At 36.6% G+C, this 23546-nt stretch overlaps 2 protein-coding genes across 2 annotated transcripts; both read right to left on the bottom strand.

Moving 5' to 3' along the window:
- Positions 1 to 283: 283 nt before the first annotated feature.
- On the bottom strand, positions 284 to 17688 carry SAR1 (SUPPRESSOR OF AUXIN RESISTANCE1). Its single transcript, XM_068466691.2, has 27 exons — positions 17230 to 17688; positions 16994 to 17126; positions 16650 to 16911; positions 16416 to 16476; positions 14487 to 14644; positions 14048 to 14133; positions 12089 to 12193; positions 11886 to 11977; positions 11184 to 11304; positions 9700 to 9882; positions 9382 to 9574; positions 8713 to 9287; positions 7394 to 7556; positions 7032 to 7306; positions 6726 to 6913; positions 6489 to 6565; positions 6053 to 6399; positions 5604 to 5672; positions 5180 to 5498; positions 4698 to 4826; positions 3737 to 3845; positions 3588 to 3659; positions 3339 to 3474; positions 1892 to 1999; positions 1638 to 1778; positions 735 to 908; positions 284 to 653 (listed from the first exon to the last, which is right to left on the bottom strand). The coding sequence occupies exons 1-27, from the start codon at positions 17427 to 17429 to the stop codon at positions 612 to 614; spliced, it is 4518 nt and encodes a 1505-aa protein (XP_068322792.2). The 5' UTR covers positions 17430 to 17688; the 3' UTR covers positions 284 to 611.
- Positions 17689 to 18673: 985 nt separating this feature from the next.
- LOC137728716 (ATP phosphoribosyltransferase 2, chloroplastic) lies at positions 18674 to 23462 on the bottom strand. Its single transcript, XM_068467463.2, has 10 exons — positions 22976 to 23462; positions 22767 to 22880; positions 21855 to 21920; positions 21652 to 21759; positions 21438 to 21521; positions 20553 to 20654; positions 20305 to 20418; positions 20146 to 20226; positions 19871 to 19990; positions 18674 to 19102 (listed from the first exon to the last, which is right to left on the bottom strand). Exons 1-10 carry the CDS (start codon positions 23237 to 23239, stop codon positions 19007 to 19009), a joined length of 1149 nt encoding a protein of 382 aa, XP_068323564.2. The 5' UTR covers positions 23240 to 23462; the 3' UTR covers positions 18674 to 19006.
- Between the last annotated feature and the right edge of the window lie 84 nt (positions 23463 to 23546).

The raw sequence follows: 23546 nt of genomic DNA, 5'->3' as shown, positions 1-23546 counted from the left end.
GGGTGAGGGCAACCTTTGGCGCAACTGAATAGTTGCTCCTTTATGATGCAAAGGTAACAGACTCAAATCGTGAAAACAATGTGCGTATGATAAACATTTTTCCCTACCGTCACAAAGCGATGAGATTTGTTGGCTTAGGATCGCCCTTTTTAAGTAGGGTTCGGGTTGTAACAATAAAGCTCCATTTCTGTAGTAATATGTTTGTGTATCTGAAAAAGTTATGGGTATAATGCACATCCATGATTTAGACTTTTTTGTGTAATTTCGTCCGAACAAGATCAGGTTTTTGAAGGGCAATACATTTCCCCAGATGAAATTAATATCCGCTTTGAAAGTTTGATCATGTTTTGTATCTATACAATACAAGAAAGGGGAGCAGAAAATGTCGCCCACTATTTTCCAGTTGTCTTGAGAACTACACAGGCGATCGAATTTTTGGACTGAAAATACAGATGCTAGCTATAGTATACAGACGCTCCCGTCGATACCAGTTTGCCATTGTAACTTGATAGCATTGCCTCGTAAGAAGTCATGCATATCTACAATGCAGCTGATGCTCAACTTCAAGGTTGAATTCAAAGAGTGCCCATCTTGTTAGCTAAACGAATCTCTCAACTAAAAGCAGATAACGCATCTTCTGAGTCTATTTTTACCTGAAAACGACAGAGGAACCACATTGGTAAAGGTTAAGAGTTCATCCCCATTAGTAGCTGTAGATTGAAAATATGGAGTACCAGTTCGAGATGGCTCAGCAACGCTCCACTTAACAAATTCTTGAGCTTGTTACATTGTTCTACCATGTGACCTGAACTGATCAATTCCTCAAGTTGGCACCACAGACGCTGAACTGCTGTGTATGGAAACCAGACTGCAAATGGTCTTTTACGCTTGACTATGTCAGCCGGTCTCTGTAGAATAAGAACATCTTAAGTTAAACAACCAGCAGAAATCAACATGAAATCAGATGCTGTACCTACCATACTAAAGACATGCAATCAACACACTACTTTCGATTTAGTTTTTGTCCTATCAAGAATCTAAGGTACTTTACAATCAGCACAACATCCAAACAATTTAATCTCTTCTTTTCCTTAACTTCTCTATACATGTATCATTCTAATGTTTCAAAAACTCAGGTATTACGCACAAGAACCACTTATATTTTGATGGAGGACTGTTATACAAAGTAATATGATAGGGGTATTACAAAAAAGAGGAATGCTAGTCAGGAGAGTATAAATGGGACTTGTTACCACCATAATTTTTGCCTTCCCCAGAGACTTATATATCCCATGAAAAAACTAGCAATAACCGATTTTTGGAGAAAAAAAAGTCCCCCCACTACCTCATCAATGACTACCTATTACATTTCTACCCCACTATGAAGCCCCACGAATTCCCCTAATTCAATGGCTGCCATCACTCCAATCCCATCCCCTCCTCCCTCTTCACCCACACCACCACCATCAATCAAACCCACCATCATAAGCTCATACAAAGAACCTCAAACTACAAATAAACCAAGCTTCAGCATAGAAATCAAATAATGGCATGAATTTTTAAAATGTGAGGTTAATATCATGGGCAAAAGCAGGAATGCAGAAGCTCAAGATATGAAAGAACAAGCTGTACTTTACCATTGATGCAAAGGATCCTATATACTCGAGCAAAAGATTTGTAGCTTCTCTGTATCGACCATAATCAACATATAGTTGGAATAATAATGCTGGATTTGATTCTTGGCCTGTCATCCCCCAAGTCTTTTCCTTTCTTCCATCCTATCAAAACACAAGTCGGTCACAAGGGTATCATGTTTGAGAGAGAGAGAGGAATATAAATTTTTGTACAATGTGGCATCCTCTTTTATTTACAAAACCACCTAGAGAGTTACCTTGAACATCTTTACCAGCCAAAGAGGCAATTCGATTTGAGGATCCGTACGGAGAAGAGTTTCAGCAACAATTACTGGTAAACGGGCATGGAACACTTTATATTTGTCCTACATTTTTTAAATACATCAAAAGGGAAAGATAAGATGAAAAATGCTTAAACAAAGCAAAGAGACAAAAGGATGGGGAAAGGTGGAGAATGAACTAAACTCATTATAAACAATACGAGTATACAATTTTCCTGACTCATTAACCATATTTTATGGACATATTTGACTTCGAAAAAAGGGTAGAAGCACCAGTAAAGGCGCCTCAGCTACAATTATGTTGATAAAATAGGAAGAGAATAAAAAGCATTAATGAAAATTTGGTAAACCTAAAAGACAATAAACAGAATTATGACAGAACTATTAGAATATAGGAAGTGAAAACTTTTAATTTAGGAAGCTGGATCACTAAACACACTAGGAATCAGAAAGGGAAAGATAAGATGAAAATGCTTAAACATTCTTCTATTGACCTGGCCGAATCCTAACCCATTTTTCCACCCACACTCACCACATGGGGCTAACCCGAAGGGCTCAGTTACAATATACAGCCCCGTAGAATTTGAGTATAGGATTATGAACATAAATAGACACTTGATGCTTTGAGATATCCATAATAAATACAACCTTTGAAAATAAGTTCATGGTATTTAAATCTTCAGGTAAAGCTCCCATTTAACAAAAGATTGTAAACCAAAAGATATTAATAGCCACCCATACCAGAGTCAACCCGCCTATCAAGTCCAAATTTTAAATTCAAACAGAGGAAAAAACACCACCCCTACGCCTATCAAATCCGGTTTTTAACTTCAAATCACATGACAAGTAATTTAAGATCCTTTTTCGATATTTATACAGATTGAAAGTCTTTCTGGATATTTAAGAGCTTTCTTTGTATTTTTTTATTTTATAGTTTAGCAGATATTTCAGGTAGTGTGGTGTGGTCCATCCCCACCATTTGTGCAGCTATTTCTTCTAAAAATAATTTGTGATTCATCTTCAAAATAAAAAGACAAGTAATTCAAGTCAAAGTACTTGTGAACTCAAAAATGTAAAATCAATATTAAAAAATATCATATAGATGTCAGTGACACCTTCTGAGAGAAAATAGAACTAATATGTAAATAATGCAGGTGCACGTTCAATCATTTTCTTTCTTGTTCCTTCTAATTGGAAATACACCATTAAAATCTTTATATGTAGTCGATCATGGCATTATAAGAGAAATAACCAGCACTGTCTAAGAGCAAATATAGACCATACTTATTATTTTCTTTTTCAATACTGAAATTAGAACCTAATCCTTCTTATCATTCATAAAAGTTTCCTTCTAATATTTGATAAAAGAACGTTGAGGGTTAAGAAGAAGCTTAAAAAGATTGAAGACGCCAAAGATACATACAAGATAAAGCTCAAGAGTTCCCCATTGATTGATTCCCTTGGATTGTTGTTTTGTAGAACCCACATCAGGTGAACTATGAGCAACCACTTCATCCATTGATGAAGTCATCAGAAGACCATGTGCTCTGTGATCATCCCTGAAAGTTATGCATCACATCATTTAGATTCAGTTAAAAATAAATTAGTACAACATCAGGATTGTACACTTAGTATTTAAGCCAAACGAATATGAGGAAAATATTTATCTTACCCAACCCATGAAGAATCAACTCTATGTGAACAGCATTTCACGGACATGGCAGAGAAAACTCTTTCCAATCCCCTGAAGAAAAGAAAACTCCAGGTTTTATGCATTACAAAGGAAAAATAAGGTGATAATATTATAATATAGACCTATACCTCTTTAACTCTGAACCTTTGAAGAATCTTAAAAGGACTGTAAATGCCATATCATATAAATTCGCCTGGATCAGGAGATCAACAACCTCTAGTGGTGTTTTCTGGGTTCCTGAAGGAAATCATGGATATGTCAACAATTAATAAACAAGAAAAAGAAAAGGGAAAAAGCAAAGAGCAGAAACAAAAGAAAACAATTTCTTCCAAACCAGCTATGAGATGTAACATGGAGCAGCATGGATATAGTGGGATACATTGGCTCTCTCAACAAAAAATGCTTAACATACATTGTAGGGTTTGTGAGAAGTGTTTAAAGGTGATAAGTTACAACATTCAAGAAAAAAAATGTTGCAGGGAACTTTTGGAAACAAGAATGAAATTTTGGAATTTGGCTACTAATAAATGGCAAGGAAAAGAATATTCATGATTGCTTCTAAAAGTGTCATGAATAGAACTGTGATCGCTACTGACAATACAAAAGAGATTTAAGAATAATAAATTCTTTTCTGGTGGCTGCAACGACTTGACCATTGTAACAGAAAGTTCAAAGGTTGGTGTATGCTAGCACTTCATTCCAGATTTTTCATTTAAGAGACATAACCTATTAAATGTATACACATAATTATACAAAATAATATTTCCATGCACATTAGAATTCAGTTTTGATTTAAAAGAATAAAATATCAATATAACTGACAATTCTGGCTAGATTTCCTTTACCATAAGTTAGATGTGAATTGTGCAAGTTTGAAAATTCAAAACTTTGAGGTAAATAATTAGTACATTGCTGAATGAGATAGCTAACCTTTTCCCTTATTTGCACATATTCCAACAGATTAAATGGTTAAATAGTATAATCCATGGGAGCATCACACAAAAAGGTGGAATAATGTTAAGGATTGGTAACCAAGATTTATTTATGGGGAATCTTGTAATAAGAAATTAAGCTAAAACAGAACTTTACCACTAGATGTAGGTTTGAGATGTGCCAATGAAAGCAAATATTCTGCAGAAGTAAGCACATACTCGTCCTCCATCTTCTCTATACCGACATAAGATTTCCATGTTTCAGGATAAGCATTGTTGCTGGCACCTACAATAAAAAGTAAACCTGTTAACTGCTTCAAAACAGAACGGTACACAATGCAAATGCGAACCAAGATAGATTAGATTGCTGTATATGAGGTAAACATCTATGTTTTTGTATGTATACATTCATGATCTCTGACTGGTGAACAAAAAAATCCATCCAGGAAAGTACTTGATAGGATATCAAATCAGCCATTGAATTATGATCAAATTGTTGGTTCGCAAGAATTTTTTGCTCATAGGTATGTAGCAGCTAAAATCATGGGTACTTAATTTATCAGATACATATGGTAGTAAAGACTCGTAAGATCAATTAAAGATATAGAGACAATGAAAACAGGTCGTTGCATTATTTACTCTGTTCATCTATTGTAATTTTGGCCTTTTTACTCGGATAGTGCTCGTTGTGAAGAGAATTTATCTCAAGTAGTGGATCAATCCAAGCATAGGCAGGATGAACAAGATGAAGTGCATTGATAGCAGAAGAGAGCCCATTCAGAATTTCCTTTAGTGCCAATGATGTGTGCTGGTAATCTTTCAGAGCTGTTTCCGTTCTCAAACGAGCAGAATATAGGTACATGTAGCTTGCTGCTTTTCTCCAGTTATGTCGATGCATTTCAAATGCATAAAGCAACTTGTATAAGTTTGGCTTTGCTAAAATATCTGAACAATCTGCCTGCATATTTAAGATAGCAAAAAAGTCACCAGGACATAAAAAATGCAAGAACCTACATTAATAATTCGAAATACAGTATCAAATTGGCTCTAGATTAGACAATACCTTCCTGGCAAGCTCGTGCTCTACCTTTTCTGTAAGACCAATAAATGGTAGCTGACCACCACAAAGAATCTGCAACAAATGACAACGCAGGAAAGTTTAGTAATAAGAAAGACCTCATCAGAGAATAAGCCTAACTGGTACGAGCTCGCACTGAAAATTTGAAAAATAAGTTCCATACCACACAGAAAACAAAATATTCAAATATTTTGCCGAAAAAAAAATATATGACAAAGCACAGAGTGAGTAGAAATCATTGTAGCCATCAGAACAGATTGACATAGTATTGAAACATTATCGACAATATCAATGGTGCGCCCATTCTATATTCAAGAACAAATGTCCTGCACAGAGAATTTGTGTATGGGTAATATATTGCAAATTAGTAAAAACAAAAACTGGAAAAGAAAGTCACAAGTAAACAAAAGTTAGTTACAGGTTCGAATAAAAACCTTTATGGCACCACGGTCATAAAGAACAATTATCAGACGCCTCAAGCAGATGTACTTGCTCTCCTCATCTGGGTTTGAAATTATTGAACAATATGCATCATAATAGAGATTAAGATCTAAAGTAAACTTGAAGACATTTGCCCAAAGTCGTCCTTTGATAGTATCTACTGATTCATTGACTAGGTCTCGTCCATGCAGCTCATCTTCTACGCTAAAAGCTTCCTCAACTTGCTCAAGCGCGGCGAGAGCAAACTGACAAGCACCTTCGCTAATATTATATTGCTCAAATATCTGCATAGCCCACTGATAGTAATGAAGTCTCCATGCCGAAGCTGATAAGCTACCAGCTAAAGAGAAAGGTAAATGAAAGAGTTATTAAAAAGGGCAAAACAAAAGAATAATTAACTATTTAATATATAAAAGTTTATAAACTCACTGAAACCAAGGTTTGGCAACCCCGCTTCCTGAGGCAAACCCTGTAAAGCCTCGGATGACCCTTTTCCAGATGAAGCTCTGTATAGAAAAATTAAACTATAAGTCTTTATTAACAAAATCAATGAGCTATTTTTAAGTGCAAATGAAAACATTATGCAAAAGAATGCACATAGAAAACCCTTCTAGAGTTACCTGTACAGGGAAGGTGACAGTCAAAAATTTATAAAACATAGAATACCTGAAGAAACAACGAACAGCTTCAGTGACTTTCCTCTCTTTCAGCAATCCATGCAACCCACGGTGTGCCTGAGCAAGGAAGCAGCACCCTAAAAGATGATGAAGTATGCACCATCCTCCCTCTGTATCCTGGATACTATGAGATGTCTTCTCCTTTTGTAAATGTGCCTCCACCATTGTGAGTAGGCACTTTAAAGATTACAGAAAAATAAAAAAAAACAATGATGTCAAGTACATGGTTAAACAAAAGTATTCTCGAAGAAGAAAAGTTCAATGGCTAGTGGGAAACTGTAAGTAGAGCAATAACCTCGACTGCATCGTATTGCCCATGCCTTAGCAGGATCAAAGCAAGATCTGTTGCACGGCTGAGGAAGGTAAAGGAATCCCCTGTGTGGCCCCAGATGATCCAGCTAGCAAAGTCCCGCATTGAAATAATAATGTCATTCACATCTGGTATGTCTCTCGAGGAATCACGACTCTGGTCTCTGGAGGAAGTTTGAATACTTGGTAAGAATACAAAAGCCAGAGTGAACTCACACTTCCCAAGCTTCTCATTCCATGTTCTTCTTCTCATGTCGCTATCTGAACCATGGACAGGGATGATCATCAGAACAAAACTAAATCAGCAAAATTAGAAAATTAAGGACACATTAAGATGCATGACCCTACCAATTTGTAACAATGAAAGCTGAGAGCTGAAATCCTCAATTGCAGCTGATTCAGACGGTGTGGTGGCAAAGAAATGGATAAGAAGCCACTCAAAAATGATTTCTTGAATCATAGGAATCAAGTCAAATTGAATTTTGGATACATCATCATGAAGCATATGAATCTGCATGCAAAACCCAAAGAAATTTTAACACGTCAATTGATCAAATTTTACAGGAAAATGATACCCTTACCATGGAATAAGGAGTTGTAAAAAATGAGAGACTAAAAACGAAATGCTATTAAAGTAAATAAACTGCTTAACTTGACAAAGTGAGCACTGCAGTAGACTTAATGATCAAGGTCGTGAATAAATTAAAGATGCAATGTAAAGTATGCATGCACAATTTTTTAGTATAGCTTGATCACAGAAAGATCTCGTGAAGGGTTTCTAAGAGAGAAAAATGAATCCAATTCCAATTTTTATATTTAGTCGTTGTTTCTTTAATGAAGACAATGGGTAATTTAGTTGAGTTGCGTATTGTATTTGTATCATATTAATATAAAGTCCTGTACTTTTTTTATGCTTCAAGAAAGAAATCAAATACTCACCCTTATTTTCCTGCAGAAGAAACAAAAATCTGATTACATGCATTTAAGATTACATGCAGTGGAATTCACTCAACAGTATAGAGCCAGCTTGGCGTGTCTTGAATTAGGAAACAAGCAACTCCCTCGTATATTTTGGACTTGATTTTGTATAAAACATGAGTTAATGGCAAGAATTAAACATTTATTTTGATGAAAAATTAGTTTTGGGGTTCTTTTGCAAAGAAACAAGTTGAGGACTTATACTAACGTTTTTCTGGATTAAATATGTAAAGTTGGGGTAATTCTCTCTTTCGAGTGTGTTGGCCAGTGAGAATCAGCCTAGTCAATGGTCCAGATTCGCAGTCTAGCAACATATCTGCTTACCTCTAATAAGTAACGGTTTGGTTTGCTCGACCCTCTGTTCTTTTTTTGTTGTCTGGTTGTCTTAAGCTTTCTTGATGAATCTTTAAAACTAGACTTCTTTGCTACTGCTAGTGTTATGTAATATTACTTTTGCAATGCAATAAAATCTGACTTTAAAAACAATCACAATAATGCATACAACCGTGCGACATGCAAACAGGGAACACCAACATAAACATAAAAATAAATAACGAAAATACTTGTTTCTTAATGAAAGAATTATAAAATAAATATAAAAAAAAATATCTTTACATGTATCAGGTCTTGCTAAACAGAATTGAAAAACAAAAACAAAGTAAAATAAATTAAAATGAAAAGAAACTGACCTGCCCACTAATGCTCACTAGATAGCTTAGAAACAGAAGAATGTCAAGGGCGGACTCAAACATAACCTTCGCAACTTGAGAAGTAGCCTGGACCAAGATGGAAGCATTGATATCCAAGGACATTTCAGCATCAAATTTTGGCATCATTTTCCGAGGTATCAGGAATTTTAGATACTTCTCAATCACATTTAAAATACGACTCCATGTGCCAGATTTCTCGTACAAGGCGTGAAGAGACAACAGCATGTCAATAGAAAATTTCCTCAAGTTTTTATGATCTGCCAAGGTTTTCTCCCATGCAAAATCGGGTCCAAGATCTGATATATGAAGCATCGCTACCGTTGAACTATATCCAGATTCTAAAATCTTCAACAGGCGAGGAGCAATTTCCTCAGCTGAGATAACTCGCGGTGCGCTAACAAATGATTCATAAAATATAGCAGAAGCTGTCTTTCCCAATTGTTGGCTGACATTAACAACACATCTGAGCATTTCAACGAGCACCTCAAAGTCAAGAGCATCATCAAATGAATCCAACTCAAATCCAGCAAGATCGCCAAGATCATCAGAAGTACCTATACAAGTAAAACAAAAAATATTATGTCTGAAAGCAGAAACGAAAACTTAGGATCTATCTCTATTCAAATAAAGCTAGAATAGCTGACATACCAGCAATAAGCCGCTCAATATCCTCCGAACAACGAAAAAGAGATACTGAGTTCGTTCTGATCAAACCAAAAGTTCCTCTGTAGGAATCAAGAAGCAAACCATATGGTGCATTGCTCTTGCACCAGTTTTGGAAATAGCGAGAACAGAAATTTTTCCAGCAGCAAACTATTGATGTTGAATTGTCATTCACTCCCTAGACAACATACAACATACAATGTTCATCAGTTTAATAGCATCTCCGGGTCATTCCAATCCCCTCCGGGGTGTTACATGTGTATGTGTCTGTGAGAGTAAAATAATTAAAACTACAGGGCATACCTCATTTTCAATCAGGGAAAGAATTTCCTTCTTCAACATATCGGCTGTTAGAGAATGGAAATCTGAATCACTCCAGTGCCTATTATAATCCAGTAAGGTTAAGCGCAAAGCAATGTTATGATGAACCCCAGGAAGAAGCAGCCTGCGTAAGTAAATCGAAGATACAACTGGTACAATATGCCCCTGCAGAATTTGCACCAAGAAAAACACATAAGCAGCATATTTAACATAAAATAGCTTCCAGCATGGCAACAATTAGCATCTTACATAAAAATAAAAATAAATTTGTTTAAAAATATTTTGTATAAATGTTTGAAGTCAAATCATACACTGGGTTAAACCTTCATCCCAACTATTATATCTTATCTACATCTTCAAAAATTCTTTGGGCTAATTAAGATCTGCCAGTACATACCCAAGTAGAGTAGACATCCTCTTAAGAAATATAGCTAATCTCATATTGTAGTTCAATGATCCAAAACGTGTAATGTGTATCTTTTCGACACGCACAAACACATTAAGTAAATAAAACAAAACTGAAGGCTTCAAGACCAAATCCAGCACCCACTCAACCATATCTTCAAAAGAGAATGTCCATTTATTTTTTAACCCAATTTTATTTTATGCCATTTAGTCATCTAACAGTGATAAAATAAATAGATGACAGTTTTTACCATAAATACTGAAATGATGAAGATATCAAATGTTTTAGACAATTTGACTCTGCTTGATTCAGACCATTCAGGGCAATGTACCACATTGTCTGGCGGGCCCTGCAATTGGTTCTTTACTTCTATCTTCGAAAGAAGATGTCTACATTAGAAGCTCTCGTACATATTTACTCAACAGTTTGTAGATAGCAGCCTTTTTTTTTTTTTGCAGAGTGTTAGGTTGTGGAGCTGCTTTACTAACTCATGATTAGAACCAATGGAATTGAATTCAAATCTCAGCCAATGTTTTCCATTCCTGACCCAGTGAACCCACCATCTGTTAGCTTGGTAGAAACGTTCAGCCGAGTTCATTTTTATCTGATAGCTTATTCAAGGTTCAATCTCTCTCTAAGATAACTCACTAATCTTGACACGTAAAATCTAACAGAGAGATTTAGCACATCAATACTCAAGAGAATGAAAACACTGGTTGGGATTAAAAGAAGAAAAAAGAGGGATATTCAATCCGAGCAGTTCTTCTAATCCTGTGTGGTTACTACTGCCGGTCTGCACCAACTCCACAGCTTCGTCCACAACAGAGACAACCTATTAAGTAAAGGCATCCATATATAAATGCATATGCTGGTGGCATGTGAGTTCATCACAAAAAAATAGTGACGACGTTTCTGATTACATTTTATACACCGGGAGAAGATTTTCCAGCTCTTAGTAATATCAAGCTGTAAGACAGTAACCCTGACAATCCTGGGAGGAGATAGGAAGGGGGGAAGCCTTGTCTATTAACAATAAAATTTAACTGATACAAACATCTACCTTTGAAGATGACAATATTGAATGCGCCAGCAAAAGAAGGTCATCTGAAGAATGGTCAGAACTTTGAAACAACTGATCTGCAACAAAGTCCTCCTGCAAAGCGTAAGAACATGCATCTTCCCTGGAGATTTAAGGTTAAGTCAATCATACATTGAAAAGACAAGCATTTACAGTTGACCAAATAAAAAGATATGGGTTTGGACTGCAGATTCCTACATGGTTTTACCTACAAAAGTATACATTAAAAATAAATAAAAGCAAAAGCTCAAACAATCATGTCTTGAAAAAAAAAACACAGTGTGTGCACGAAGAAAGGCATCAGCTGACCAAGCCAATTTCATAAACAGAAGTCAGAACTGGTTAAATAATATTAGAAGGTACATACATACAATTCACACTTGCATGAAGTGCCAGCATCATGATGCCCTAAGTTGAAGAATTCAGACTAGTTAATGTACTTAAGTTTATTGCAGCTCTCATAATAGAGTGCTCTCATTTGCCAGATAATATCTTCCTAGTTCATCTTTTTCCTCCCTACTAACAATTTATGTACAAACAATACCAAGGTGTACCCTAGGCCCCTAGCACAAAGGGAAGCATTCAAGAGAGACCAATGAAAAGGAAAAGAAATACAATGCCACCCTAGGTAAGAAAAGGACTGATACAAAGTCACTAAAGATTAACAGGGACAAATTCACTTACTTATTGACATTCGTCAACTTGTGAAGCAGTAATCCATTATTTGTCAGTATGCATATCTTGTCAGAAGTAAGTTTGACATCAACCCATCCAGCCTAAGAAAAAATCAAATTAATTGCACATATGGTGCAATGAATATAACTTCGGCCAAAAGAAAGTAAGGAAGTGGGATTGACCAAAACAAAGAAAAGAAAAGAATTATTTACCTCATCCAATTGGATATTTTGTGCTGAAGGTTCCAGCATTATAACGAATCTTTCCTCAAAATGACAACGAAAGCTATATGCACAGATCGTCTCCGAGCTGATTTCCTTCATGATTGGCCCAAAGAATCAATCAGAATATCAGCAAACAATATAAACATAATCTCTGGATTGTGTCACTAATTGCATATAGAAGATTCCTCAAGTCATGCTACAGAAAATATTACTAACTTATACAGTAAAACCTCTATATGGTCAAAATGTTGGGACCAAACCAATAATATTACAATGAGGTTGTTACTCAATAGAGGTGTAGTTACTAGGGGTGGTTCGGTATGGGATCCCAAACCAAATATAGGATCCCAAATCCCAAACCTAAAATTTTTGGGACGGAAATTTGAAGACCAATCCCAAACCAAAATTTCGGTAGTCCCAATTTTCGGGATTCCCAAAATATTTTTGGTATTTCGGGGTGGTTCGGTATTCCCAAATTTCATACAAATTGAAAACCAATCATTCATACCAAGTCAAATTAACAAGTAACCAAAACAAAATAAGTAACAAACCCAAAAGCAAAAAAATAAGTTACAAACCTAATATGTTCAGAAACTAATAATACAATTTTTTTATTTTGTGTTGAAGAAATAGACACATTTTGTGGGAGGTTGGCGATAAAGGGCTATGTTACTACCTGTAGAACACACCAATTATATTGCTACAAGTAGTTCGCAACAATTCAAATGTATAATATACATACACACACACATATAAATATAAATGTATAATAATATATATAATATTTATTTTCGGATCAGTATGGGATTACCGAAACATCGAGGAGACAACACCAATTCTCGTACCAAAATTTTGGGATCCGTTCGGTACGTCATCCCAAAAACTTTGGGAATTTTGGTTTGGGACTTTTTTTATTTGGCATCGGAATTTTTTTGATTTGGTTTGGGATTTTCGGGAATTTTTTCCAGCCCTAGTAGTTACATAATTTAATTTTTCACTTGGTTATCCTTAATGAAAGTTGTATGGACTATGGATACAAAGTATGACATTAGTAGTGGAGCGTGTCAATTTCCAAGATGAAGACATTGGGAAAAGAGTCTCAAATACCTTGGTGCATACATGTTCTAGTATTCTCTATAATGCTTCTCTTTCTAAGTAAGTTTTATAGACAGTTAAACACACATCTAAGTAAGTTTTATAGATAGTTAAACACATACAGTACAACCTATGCAATGACTTGGTGCTGAAGCCAAAATGTCTCTAGCTTTGTCTCTAGCTTCCCAAGCATGTTTACATCTTCAACTAATTCAGTTGATGCCCGCAAAGCTCGGAGACGAGGCATCAACTCTAAAGAATAAATCATTGTCCCATACAACATTAGAGAAATATTTTACTTCATTTGAAATTTTTATTGTCACATTCCAAATTTTTTTACTTATTGGCAATTAATACTATGTGGAGGCAAATTCCTTTAGACGGGACTTTGAAAAATTATAACTTGTTATAACATGGAACTTATACTATATATAACTGCCCCAAGTCTTGGGATTGAAACTTTTTATGACTAGATGGAGGTTATTCCTATCTAGAGTATCACTATAGAGATTTCTAAAACTGCAGTTAGTGTCAATTTCCCTAAATCTTTCTTTTATTTTTTGGGGAAAAAACCCCCTATAAGCATAGAAAGGAGGAGAAAGGGAAACATTTCCTCAAACCCAACATTTTACTTCCAAGTTCAAATCACATAACAGATTAACCTGTTCATAATTTATTTCACAAGTTTACCCTTAACTAGGACTGACGTAGAAAACAGTTTAAGTAGCAAAAATAAATAGAAATATTTGTAAGTACAAAAAGACGACATAGAACAGTATGGAAGACATATCACAATGGAATTTCACCATCAATAGAAATTCAGATTCATAGCACTTATTTCACATTACGTACCGAAGTCTGCCTGTAGAAGATTGCCAAAGGAATAATGTTTGAGCCACTGTCAACATGACCAATCCATAACCTTTCCAATGTAGCTCCTGGAAGTAGATTCTTTGTTAAGGAGAAACAATTATATGTTTTACTAAATTAGAGAACAAAAAGTTATACAAGAAACTATGTTTCCATATATACACCAATTCTTTTGAAAAAAGAGACATTATTGTATATCTTCTAATAAATAATGTGCATACATAAAACAACAACATTCTCATCAAAAAAATGTTCCATCTATGCCAAGCAATGCTAGATTTAGCAGAAATATTCCCTGTTAATAAATTTTGCGTTTCTATCCCCCAAAAAAGAGCACCTATATACAAATGGAAAGTAGATGGACAACATAAACAAGTAGGTATTAACAATCACAAAATGAATGGGGAAAATCAATACTTGCCTGCCAGTGTCGAACTGTTCATGTTATTACTAAAGATCCTGCTATGACATGAAAGATCCCATACCCGTAACATCCCATCAGAATGAAGCACAAATACAAGTGGCTTTTCATGAACGAAACATATCGCCAAGTCTTGCACAGCTGCTATCATCCTTCCCCTACATTATATGTTCAGCTATATGTATTCAATCACATTTCCAGGGGATAGAAGAGTAATTATATATATATATAGCAACATAAAACTCTATAGTTCAAGAAAGAAAACTAAAGTGTTACTCGTATTTTTGAGTAAATATTTTAGTCATTTATCAGAATACGCAGAATATGCTACAATAAACAACACAACTAGCATTTCACAGATTGTAACAAAAGATCTTACTTCCAATTCAAAGAGGAGCAGACCAAGTTAACTCATAGTATTATCTTTTCTATTTCATTTAACCTACAGGATTCCAAACATAAAAACAGTAATAAACCAATAAAAAGAGAAATGATCGCATTTTGGCATTCAAGAATGGTAAATTCACGGGATAACCACACAATGAATACTCAAATGCTACTTGGGATTGGGAATTGTCGGTATAAGAATTAGAAATGAAAATAAATAAAGAAAATAACCTGCATAATCTGCAGCCTTTGGCATCCAGCTTTGAAGTCAAACAAAAGCTTAGTGGCATGATACAATTAGAAGGATACTTAAGTTACAAAAGACCGTGAAAAAGATCCAGGGGCTAATATATCGTAATATTATGTATATATAAGTGGAAGCTTTGATTCTGGTCATGTGGTTGTCTGATTTGACAAAGCTCCCATTTCATTTTATCCCCAAGGGAATATGTAAGCAATTTCATTTCATTTCACATTTTATTGTTTAATCTGACCACATGATTCCTAGCTCTTCTCACCCGACAATATTAAAACCTTGATCTCTAAAATATGCCTCCAACATCAGTCACAGAATGAAGTATAAACTTGTTTACAGCATATGAAGCAAATGAGTTCAGAGCCATGTATACTTGTATATTGTTTTAATCAAACAAAGCATTATAAATGTCAAATAAATAGGCTATATGTTACACTTAAAACCATTCAGTAACATTTAAAACTCAATTTTTTGAAAAACAGAAAATTAATTTCGAAAGGAAAGCTGCACAGTAAAGTGAACAAGAAATCCACCAGGAGCAGGAAACAGAAAGTTACGGCTGTGAGAAAAACCTAGAATAATTCGGACACTGCAGCCTTCCAGTCTAGTATAATGGTCGATAAAGATACAAACCTGAAATTAGAAGATGCAGAAGTCCAACGTGTTGCCTAATGCTTGACCTTTTCTAATACCTCTTCCACTTCCAACCCCTAACATCTTCAAAAATTTGCCGATTTCTTTCTGACCATATAGCCCAAACAATACCCAGCACCAGACAGCCCCATAATAATTTAGTCCACCTGGTACTCTAAACTTCTTACTCAACGACTTCTCAAAAAAAAAAAAATTCTCACTCAACACAGCAAAGAACTCCTCTGGCGCCACCCAACAAACATTAATCACATTAAATCAAAGATCACCACAGCCTCCAATTAAAAGGATACCGGTGTGGACATAAATATGATCTCAAACATTAATCTTATTGCATAAAGCACACCGGTGGACATAAATATGATCTCAACCTACGTTTTTGGAGTAATCGCAAGTGTTGACCCTCCCATGTACCAACACCAACCAAGCCAAAACATTTGAAATTCAATTTAATCATCTTTGGCAAAAAGTTAAGATTCAATTCGCATAGACCAGAACGATCATCCACAAGCATAACTTCAATAATTACTTAAAACAACTTATTAAATAATAACAAGTAACAATAAGACAAATATGTATGCAAACTAAATGTTTTTACTTGTGAGTTTTTCTGGTAGTATAGTTAACAAGTATACCTTGACATGAAACCCCACAAACGACCAATTCCCAATTCATCCCGCAGCTCCAGCGCAAAACCTATGGGAAAGGGAGAAAAAATTTAGAATTATAGGGTGCAATAGAGCAGCATGCTTAACACCAAGTCCAAACCACTAGATTTATGAAGCTGAAGGAAAGCATGCTTAAAGCAATTGAATGGTTACAAGGGCACACAACACAAGAACCAGACAGCATGAGGAATTTGATAATACCAGGAGCAGTGGCATCAAGTGTGCCCAGTTGGAAACAAGCTATGGATCCATCATCCCTCCCAACGACAAGGCACCCAGATGGTGTTCCTGCAGCACTTGTTACTGGTACATAGGCGTTCATATTAAACTTGGCAACCTCGTCCTCCCGGAAAACATAGCGGGATACATAAGTAGAGATGGGTCCAAGTTTGAAAAGGTAAGCCATCCCCGAGAGAGTCAATGCATAAACCAAGTAGGGGTGGCTAGTAAAACCCATATCAACCTGCAACGCACATAACAATGTATGACTCGTTTTCACAGAGAAACAATACAGTAAAGTAGAGTGTAAGAAACTAAATTCTTACCTCACTTTTACAAACACGAACCAAGGGAGATAGCGCTTCTGGAAAAGTGATTCGAAGTCCGACTTTGGGGAAGTCTTTGGAAGCACTGAGCTCGAATAACTCGAGTTCGTGAGGATGGTCCTTGTGAATTCTCCTGTTACGAGAGGCATAACAAATGAACAATGTATAAAAGAAAATGCACAAACTCGAAATAGGTAGAGAGAGAGGGGAGGGGGGGGGAGAGAGAGAGAGAATACCATATGAGATGTACAGGAGGGTCTCCAATGGCGACCGAAGAGGCGATATCGTCTGTAAGAGGAGGGACACAAGTAGTAGCAGCAGGAATATCAGCATCAGCGGAGGCGTCAGAAGGAGGAGCAGAGATCTCAATCCATTTCAATGAATCGCTGCCGATGATTGGGACCTCCATGCCTGCCAATGACGACCTGCTTCCCATCTTCTCGTACTAATAACCCCCAAAACCCTAAAACCTAAAACCCTATTTAGGAAAAATCTTCAAATCAGTAAAAATGAGTGGGCAACTCAGGCGGCCCAGTAACCCGACGAGGTGTACCGGGTCCTTAAGATGGCGGTGGCGTCTCGGCGAACGACGCTGTAGTTCAACTTGGCGGAGGGCGGGAGAAGCAGAAGACTAGTGTTGGCGAACAGTGAAGCGGGGGAAAATGGGTTTACATTATGGCTTACTTGTTAATATGGAGGGATCCCATTGTTCTCAAGGGCTAATATGGGCACATGACCCGAATAATCAGGGTTGGGTAATAATTCCGAGTCATGAATGTGAGTTTTTGTCAACTAGGGGTAAGTGTTTTCTTGCTTGTCTCACTTGCGGAAGAGGTTTTCTTTTACTTTCGAGACATAGTTTCAATGTCGTCGTTCGTTTGATAGATATTTGTCAAGCAATCAGTATCATATTCGTCATTTAATAGAACTTGACTTATAGTGAATCGGTAGCACTGCAAGAAAATTCAAATTTATGATGTGAGGAGCCAAAAAATAGGTTGTTTTATATTATTGTTGGAGGCCAGGCTCTTGAGGATAGACTGTAAGTTGCATTACCAAAAGCCAGTGTTTTCACGTTTGATTGTGGAAGGGGTTCCAAGTTGCTTATTGGTGCTGTTAATGGAAGCATTTTGGCTCCCTAGAAAACTGAAAACCTTGATGGTTAATATCCAAAAATGGGCTTGTCAAGTTCAAGATATTGTTCTTCGGCATGTCTTCCATGAAGCAATTTTGTGGCAATTACTCTCTCTTAGATAGGTCAAAATTCTTCCGAGTTTCGTATTTGGTTGGACTCGCTCCCCTCGGGTGCTCGTTTGAGTTGGTTTTTAGAATAATAGTGGTTCGAGTTGCCTAAGAAGCTTTGCGCGGTAACTTTCTCAATAAGTTCGTTTAAAGTTGAAATTGTTCGCCTTCTTTATCGTCATATGAAGTTCATCTTTGAAAACATTCATTCAATTTGAAAACCACTGGTGCAAGTTTCTTGTTAGCGAGGTGGCGGAGCAGTTGCAGAGCGAAGCAATTTCGAACCACTTGATAGCAAACACAGGTTACGAGTGTTATTTAAGACAATAATTCCTTAGCCCTTCCAAGGAGGTGTACAAAACACAGCCCTAATGTTTCATAGAGTTGCTAGAAACAATGGCTTCATCATAGTAGGTGCTCTACAACAAAATTACAATGTACTTAAAATCGGCTTCAAAAATTTAATCATGGTTGGATAACTCTAAAAGACAAATGCATACAGATGTTCAAAATCCACGAATATTACACATAATGGTACTGAAAAATGGTAAAAAAATTGAGAGTTGTCGTCGGACTAACCAAAATAGGGAAATAGAGGATAAGAAAAAAATCGCATACAAAACGCAAATATCTTTAAGTTGCTACTCTGATTACAAGCCAAGTTGTAAATCCAAAGATAGGTATCAATACGTGTTTGCTCATCAAACTCTTAAATACTGCCATAGCTACAAAAAATTACAACAAACCGTGCACATCATCGGCCAGAGAGAACTAGAGGCCAAGCTTTGTGAGAAGTTCATGCCATCTTGGTGTTTCTTCATCAAAAATGTAGGTCAATGGGGAAACTAGAACTCCGCTACCTCCAACCTGAACAAATTAGAGCACGGAGATTAAACCCCGGTATCGAAGGGAAGGAAAATCCTTCAGTCAAACATGGAATCAGATTCAAAATTTTAGAACAAGAAAATATGCCTTGCGCACAAGAGGCAGGCACAATGATATATGCAGCTAATAGGTAGGCAGAGAAACTTCGAACCCAATATTCACAACCAGTTCTAATTTAGAACCATTATTCCGGCATATTAGCAAATGACTAACTGAAAAGTAAAAACAGTTTTGAACCAAATTTCAACAACAACAAAACCTTATCCCGCTAAGTCGGGTCGGCTGTATGAATCCAGAACGCCTTTGCGCTAGGTTTTGCACCAAGCCTTCTGGTAGCTCTAAGTATTAACCAAATTTCAACTATCGTTTGTAAAACCATATCAGAGAGTAGATCTGGACAATTAAAGAGAAGAGTAGGCTGCTTATAAATTTAAAAAGCTGAACAAGTTGTGTAGGAAATAAACAGACCTGAAAAGTTTCTAGCCAATTCAACATATGTTCGTAGTCCCTAATTTTTAAAATATAATGATGAAACTAAACCTTCGACTGAATAGTCAAACTGCCATCCTCTAACTTATTTATTTGTGTTTTTAGTCTTGCACACGCAGATATAGAAGCCAGAAGAATTCAGTAGTTCCGTGTATGTTGAGGGTGCTGCTCAACAGAGCAAGCCCTCTCATAGCATTTGATAAGGAGGATTCATTTTACATAACATTGACCAATAGTTTTATAATAAATATCATGGCTCACCGCTCTGAGTTGTTGAACGGAATTGTAGAGTGCCTTTTTTGGTACACATATGACTATGGCATAGTAATCGGCTGCAATTTGCCCACCACGTTTGCAAAAAACTGGACTTATGGTGGGTCCCTGCATGTGTAACCATGTATATTATTTACAAACTCATCAGAAAAATAAAAAAAAGGATCGGTTTATATATTATAATGATAAAAGACCACTTATTATGGTATACTGCAACTTGTGGTTCATGGTTAGATGGAGTGATGCTTCATTTCAAACCTCACCTGCAAACCAGATAATGACGGCTGGCTCAAGACGCGCTCAGCCACTTCCGCTGCACTATTTCCTCTCATATTTGCAGTTACCTGCCATAAATGTGTAAGAAAACAAGAACTGAAGGGACAAAACTGGATTTTTATTTTTGAAAGACATTCAATACGCACCATGAACTGACCCTGAGCCCTTAGATGTGCCTCTAATCTTTCAAGAATCTCATGTGTCGTGTCAAGGGCGCTTTTCCTTTGGATCAATGACTTCTTGCTTGCAACAAGAACTGCCTAAAGAAATTCTAATTACAACCATACAAGAAGATATAGAAGGAGCAGGGTTTTGGACCAGCTCCTTCTAGATGCATGCTTAAACCTACAAGATCACATGCTCGGTAAGATAAGCCATAAACCAAGAAGCCTACCTGGCTTTGTAACACAACTCCTCCATCAATCTCTTTTAGGTTGTTTTCCTTCAGCGTCGTCCCACTACTCACGAGGTCCAAAATTGCATCAGCTATCCCCATCTAAAATTAAAAGAGAGACAAGCAGTATTTAATTATCTTCTCCCCAGCGTCAGATTTCAAGGCCAACAACACCACATCAAGTCATTGACATGTTACGTGTTTTTTCTAAACGAACATTATTTTCTAGTTGTTAAAATATGGCCTAATTAGTAGAGTTGTAGTGGGTTACTATTATCCTATTTTGTAGTTAAATGGCATTTGATTGGACTAATATGACACCATATAAAGGTGTAGACGTCATGGAATAAAGGGAAGAGAATCATTACACAAAAAAACATAAAGTTGGTCAAGAGCTCCTCCATAAACCCTAAATCCCTATTTTCATTATTCTTCGCAAGCGTTTTCCACTGTCCATATCAGTACAAAAGGTTGACCATCTCGTTTGAGTCAACCACCTAACCACAAAGTCACTGAATGTACATCTTAAACTTAAGCAAGGATTCAGTCCATTCAAGCAATATCGTCATCTTAAGATTCGTAACTGCAGCAACTAGAATCCAACAGAAGTCTGGACTAGTATAATGTTCAATGAGACAGCTTATGTTTAGATATTGGTAAGTAGATAATAAATCAATAACCTATGTTTTTCATCGAAAGGAATCATGAAACATTAAATTGTGTGTGTATATATATATATATATATATATATATATATGCTGGCAAATATGTGTCATGCTTTATACTACACTTGGAGCAACGCAACCACATTATAGGACAATGCTCCGCGTAAATTAAAAACATCCCACCAAATTTTACAGTTACTCTGACAAAGTACATTCTTACCGCAGGAGCTGCCTCGAGTGCTCCATCAGCAGTTGAAAAACTCACATGGTTCAATCCATTATCTTTCATAAATTTAGGACCGAGCTGCAACAGAAGACGAAAATGAAAAATGCAAACAAAACCCTTATTTACAAAGAGACAGCAAAAGAAACTTGTTCCCAGCGTAGAAAGTGAAGAATAATACAAGAACCAAAATCATAAATACAATGCATACATAGGTGAAGCCAGTAGCAACTCGGAGAGGTTTCTCTTTAGTCCATTGAGGCATTTGTGCTAGCTCCGTCAGTGAATTTATATTTTCAAAAATCCCATATTTCGGAATCTGAAAAAACAAAGGATATTTGAAACTTTGAAGGTATTCAAGTTACAAGTGGAATAATTGGAGTCTTCAATTTGGGAAATGAAAAAGCAACTCACTGCAAGAGATAAACGGCAGTCCCCATAATCAAGAGCATCATGAACAATGATAAGATCTTCATTCCCCTAAAAGACAACTATGGATGATCAGCTTTCTGTTCTCTTTGAACGAGTAATATCAGTGATAAACGTTAAATATCAATGCAGTAGTCCATATTCATTTTGGATAACAAAAATAATAAATACTGAAACATTCTTAAGTAGAAGGCCAACATTACTGCAAGCAATTTTCTTGACACAATGTATGAAATGAAAGAGTTCCGCGCAAGAAAAAGACCTCCATTCCAAGTTGAACAGGTCACGACTCACAATTCAAAAACTAAAAGTCCAGAGATACTAGGAGATGGCCCTAGTTTCAAATTCAGAGAACACTCAATTCTAAAATATAATGGAGCTCTCCAAAATTAATGTAACCGTTTACTGCCAACGAACTATACTAGAGCATCCATATGTATTAGAAGTGATGAAAACACAGATAACATAATGCTTTATGAGCTGTTAGTCTGCACTAGTGCGTGCATATGTTCAGCTGTTTCTGGTTCTAACTTATTTCCAGGTTTATCAACCACAGTCCTGGGTCTTCCCTGAACGAATTAAAACAGGGAAACCCTACTGTATTTTAAACGATTCGCTTTCAACCCAAATGATAAGCGTTTTAAACAACAGTGTACTTCTTCAGAATCATTTTAGATAGCAAGCAGATTTATTCAAGAGATGCAGCGACTGCAGTTAATTTCAGAACATACACGAATCACTCCAATTTCGTGACGTATTATCAGTCCATATTCATAGCAAGTTACAAAAGCTTGTAACGAAATTGAACAAAAATGAAAACAAAGGAAAACCCAATGACGTCAACAATTGAAAAACCCTAAAACTAATAAAATTGGATTAACAGATTGAGACATCTACCTCTCCGTATTCACTGACAGTATCAAAACCCGCAATGCCAAGGTCCAAGTCACCGGACAACAATTTCCGCACAATGTCCTTCGGCCGTTGAAACCACACCTCCAAGTCCGAAAGCTGCACGCAGTAAAATTCATGGAAAATCTAATTAACTTTTACCACAAACAAAAAAAAAAGGTAAATTTGAAGGATATTTGGTGAAATTCAGGAACCTGAGGGATTTGGGCGACGTATTGACGAGGATTGACGTGCTTGACGGACAGCTGGCAGTCCTTGAGGAGATCAAGAGTGTCGGCAGCCATACGGCCTTTGCTGGGCAAGCCGAGGCGAATCTCTTTCCGTTCGGAAACTCTGCCGTTCACTGCTTCAGCCGCCGATTGCAGCTGCGAGACGCTGCAGGTGATGTGGAAGGAGGGGGAGACTGGGACATAGCGGGTGGGGAAGAAGGGGCTCTTTGGCAGGTTTGATGTCAACATGTTGCTCTTTTTTATTGGATATGGAAATGTGAGGAGTCGAAGACGGCGGCGGTGCGGGGAGGGAGAGAGAGGAGAGAGAGGTGGTGGCTGATGGCTTAGAATATTCAAGGTTGAGAGAGAGAGAGAGAGAGAGAGAGAGAGAGAGAGAGGCTGGTGGCTGAGAATATTATAAGTTACAATTTGTAGTTATACCACTTGAGTTTCAGTACCAGTGTCTTATGTTGGGGAGATTCTTGGTAGGACGCGGCATATCCTTGTTACCTGACACCACGCTGTCACATGTTTTTTTTTTTTTTTTTTTTTTTTT

This window comes from Pyrus communis, chromosome 10 (genome assembly GCF_041283825.1).
Source record: "Pyrus communis isolate YQ-2024b chromosome 10, ASM4128382v1, whole genome shotgun sequence".
Taxonomy (NCBI): domain Eukaryota; kingdom Viridiplantae; phylum Streptophyta; class Magnoliopsida; order Rosales; family Rosaceae; genus Pyrus; species Pyrus communis.
This window is presented reverse-complemented; position numbering and strand designations above follow the sequence as displayed.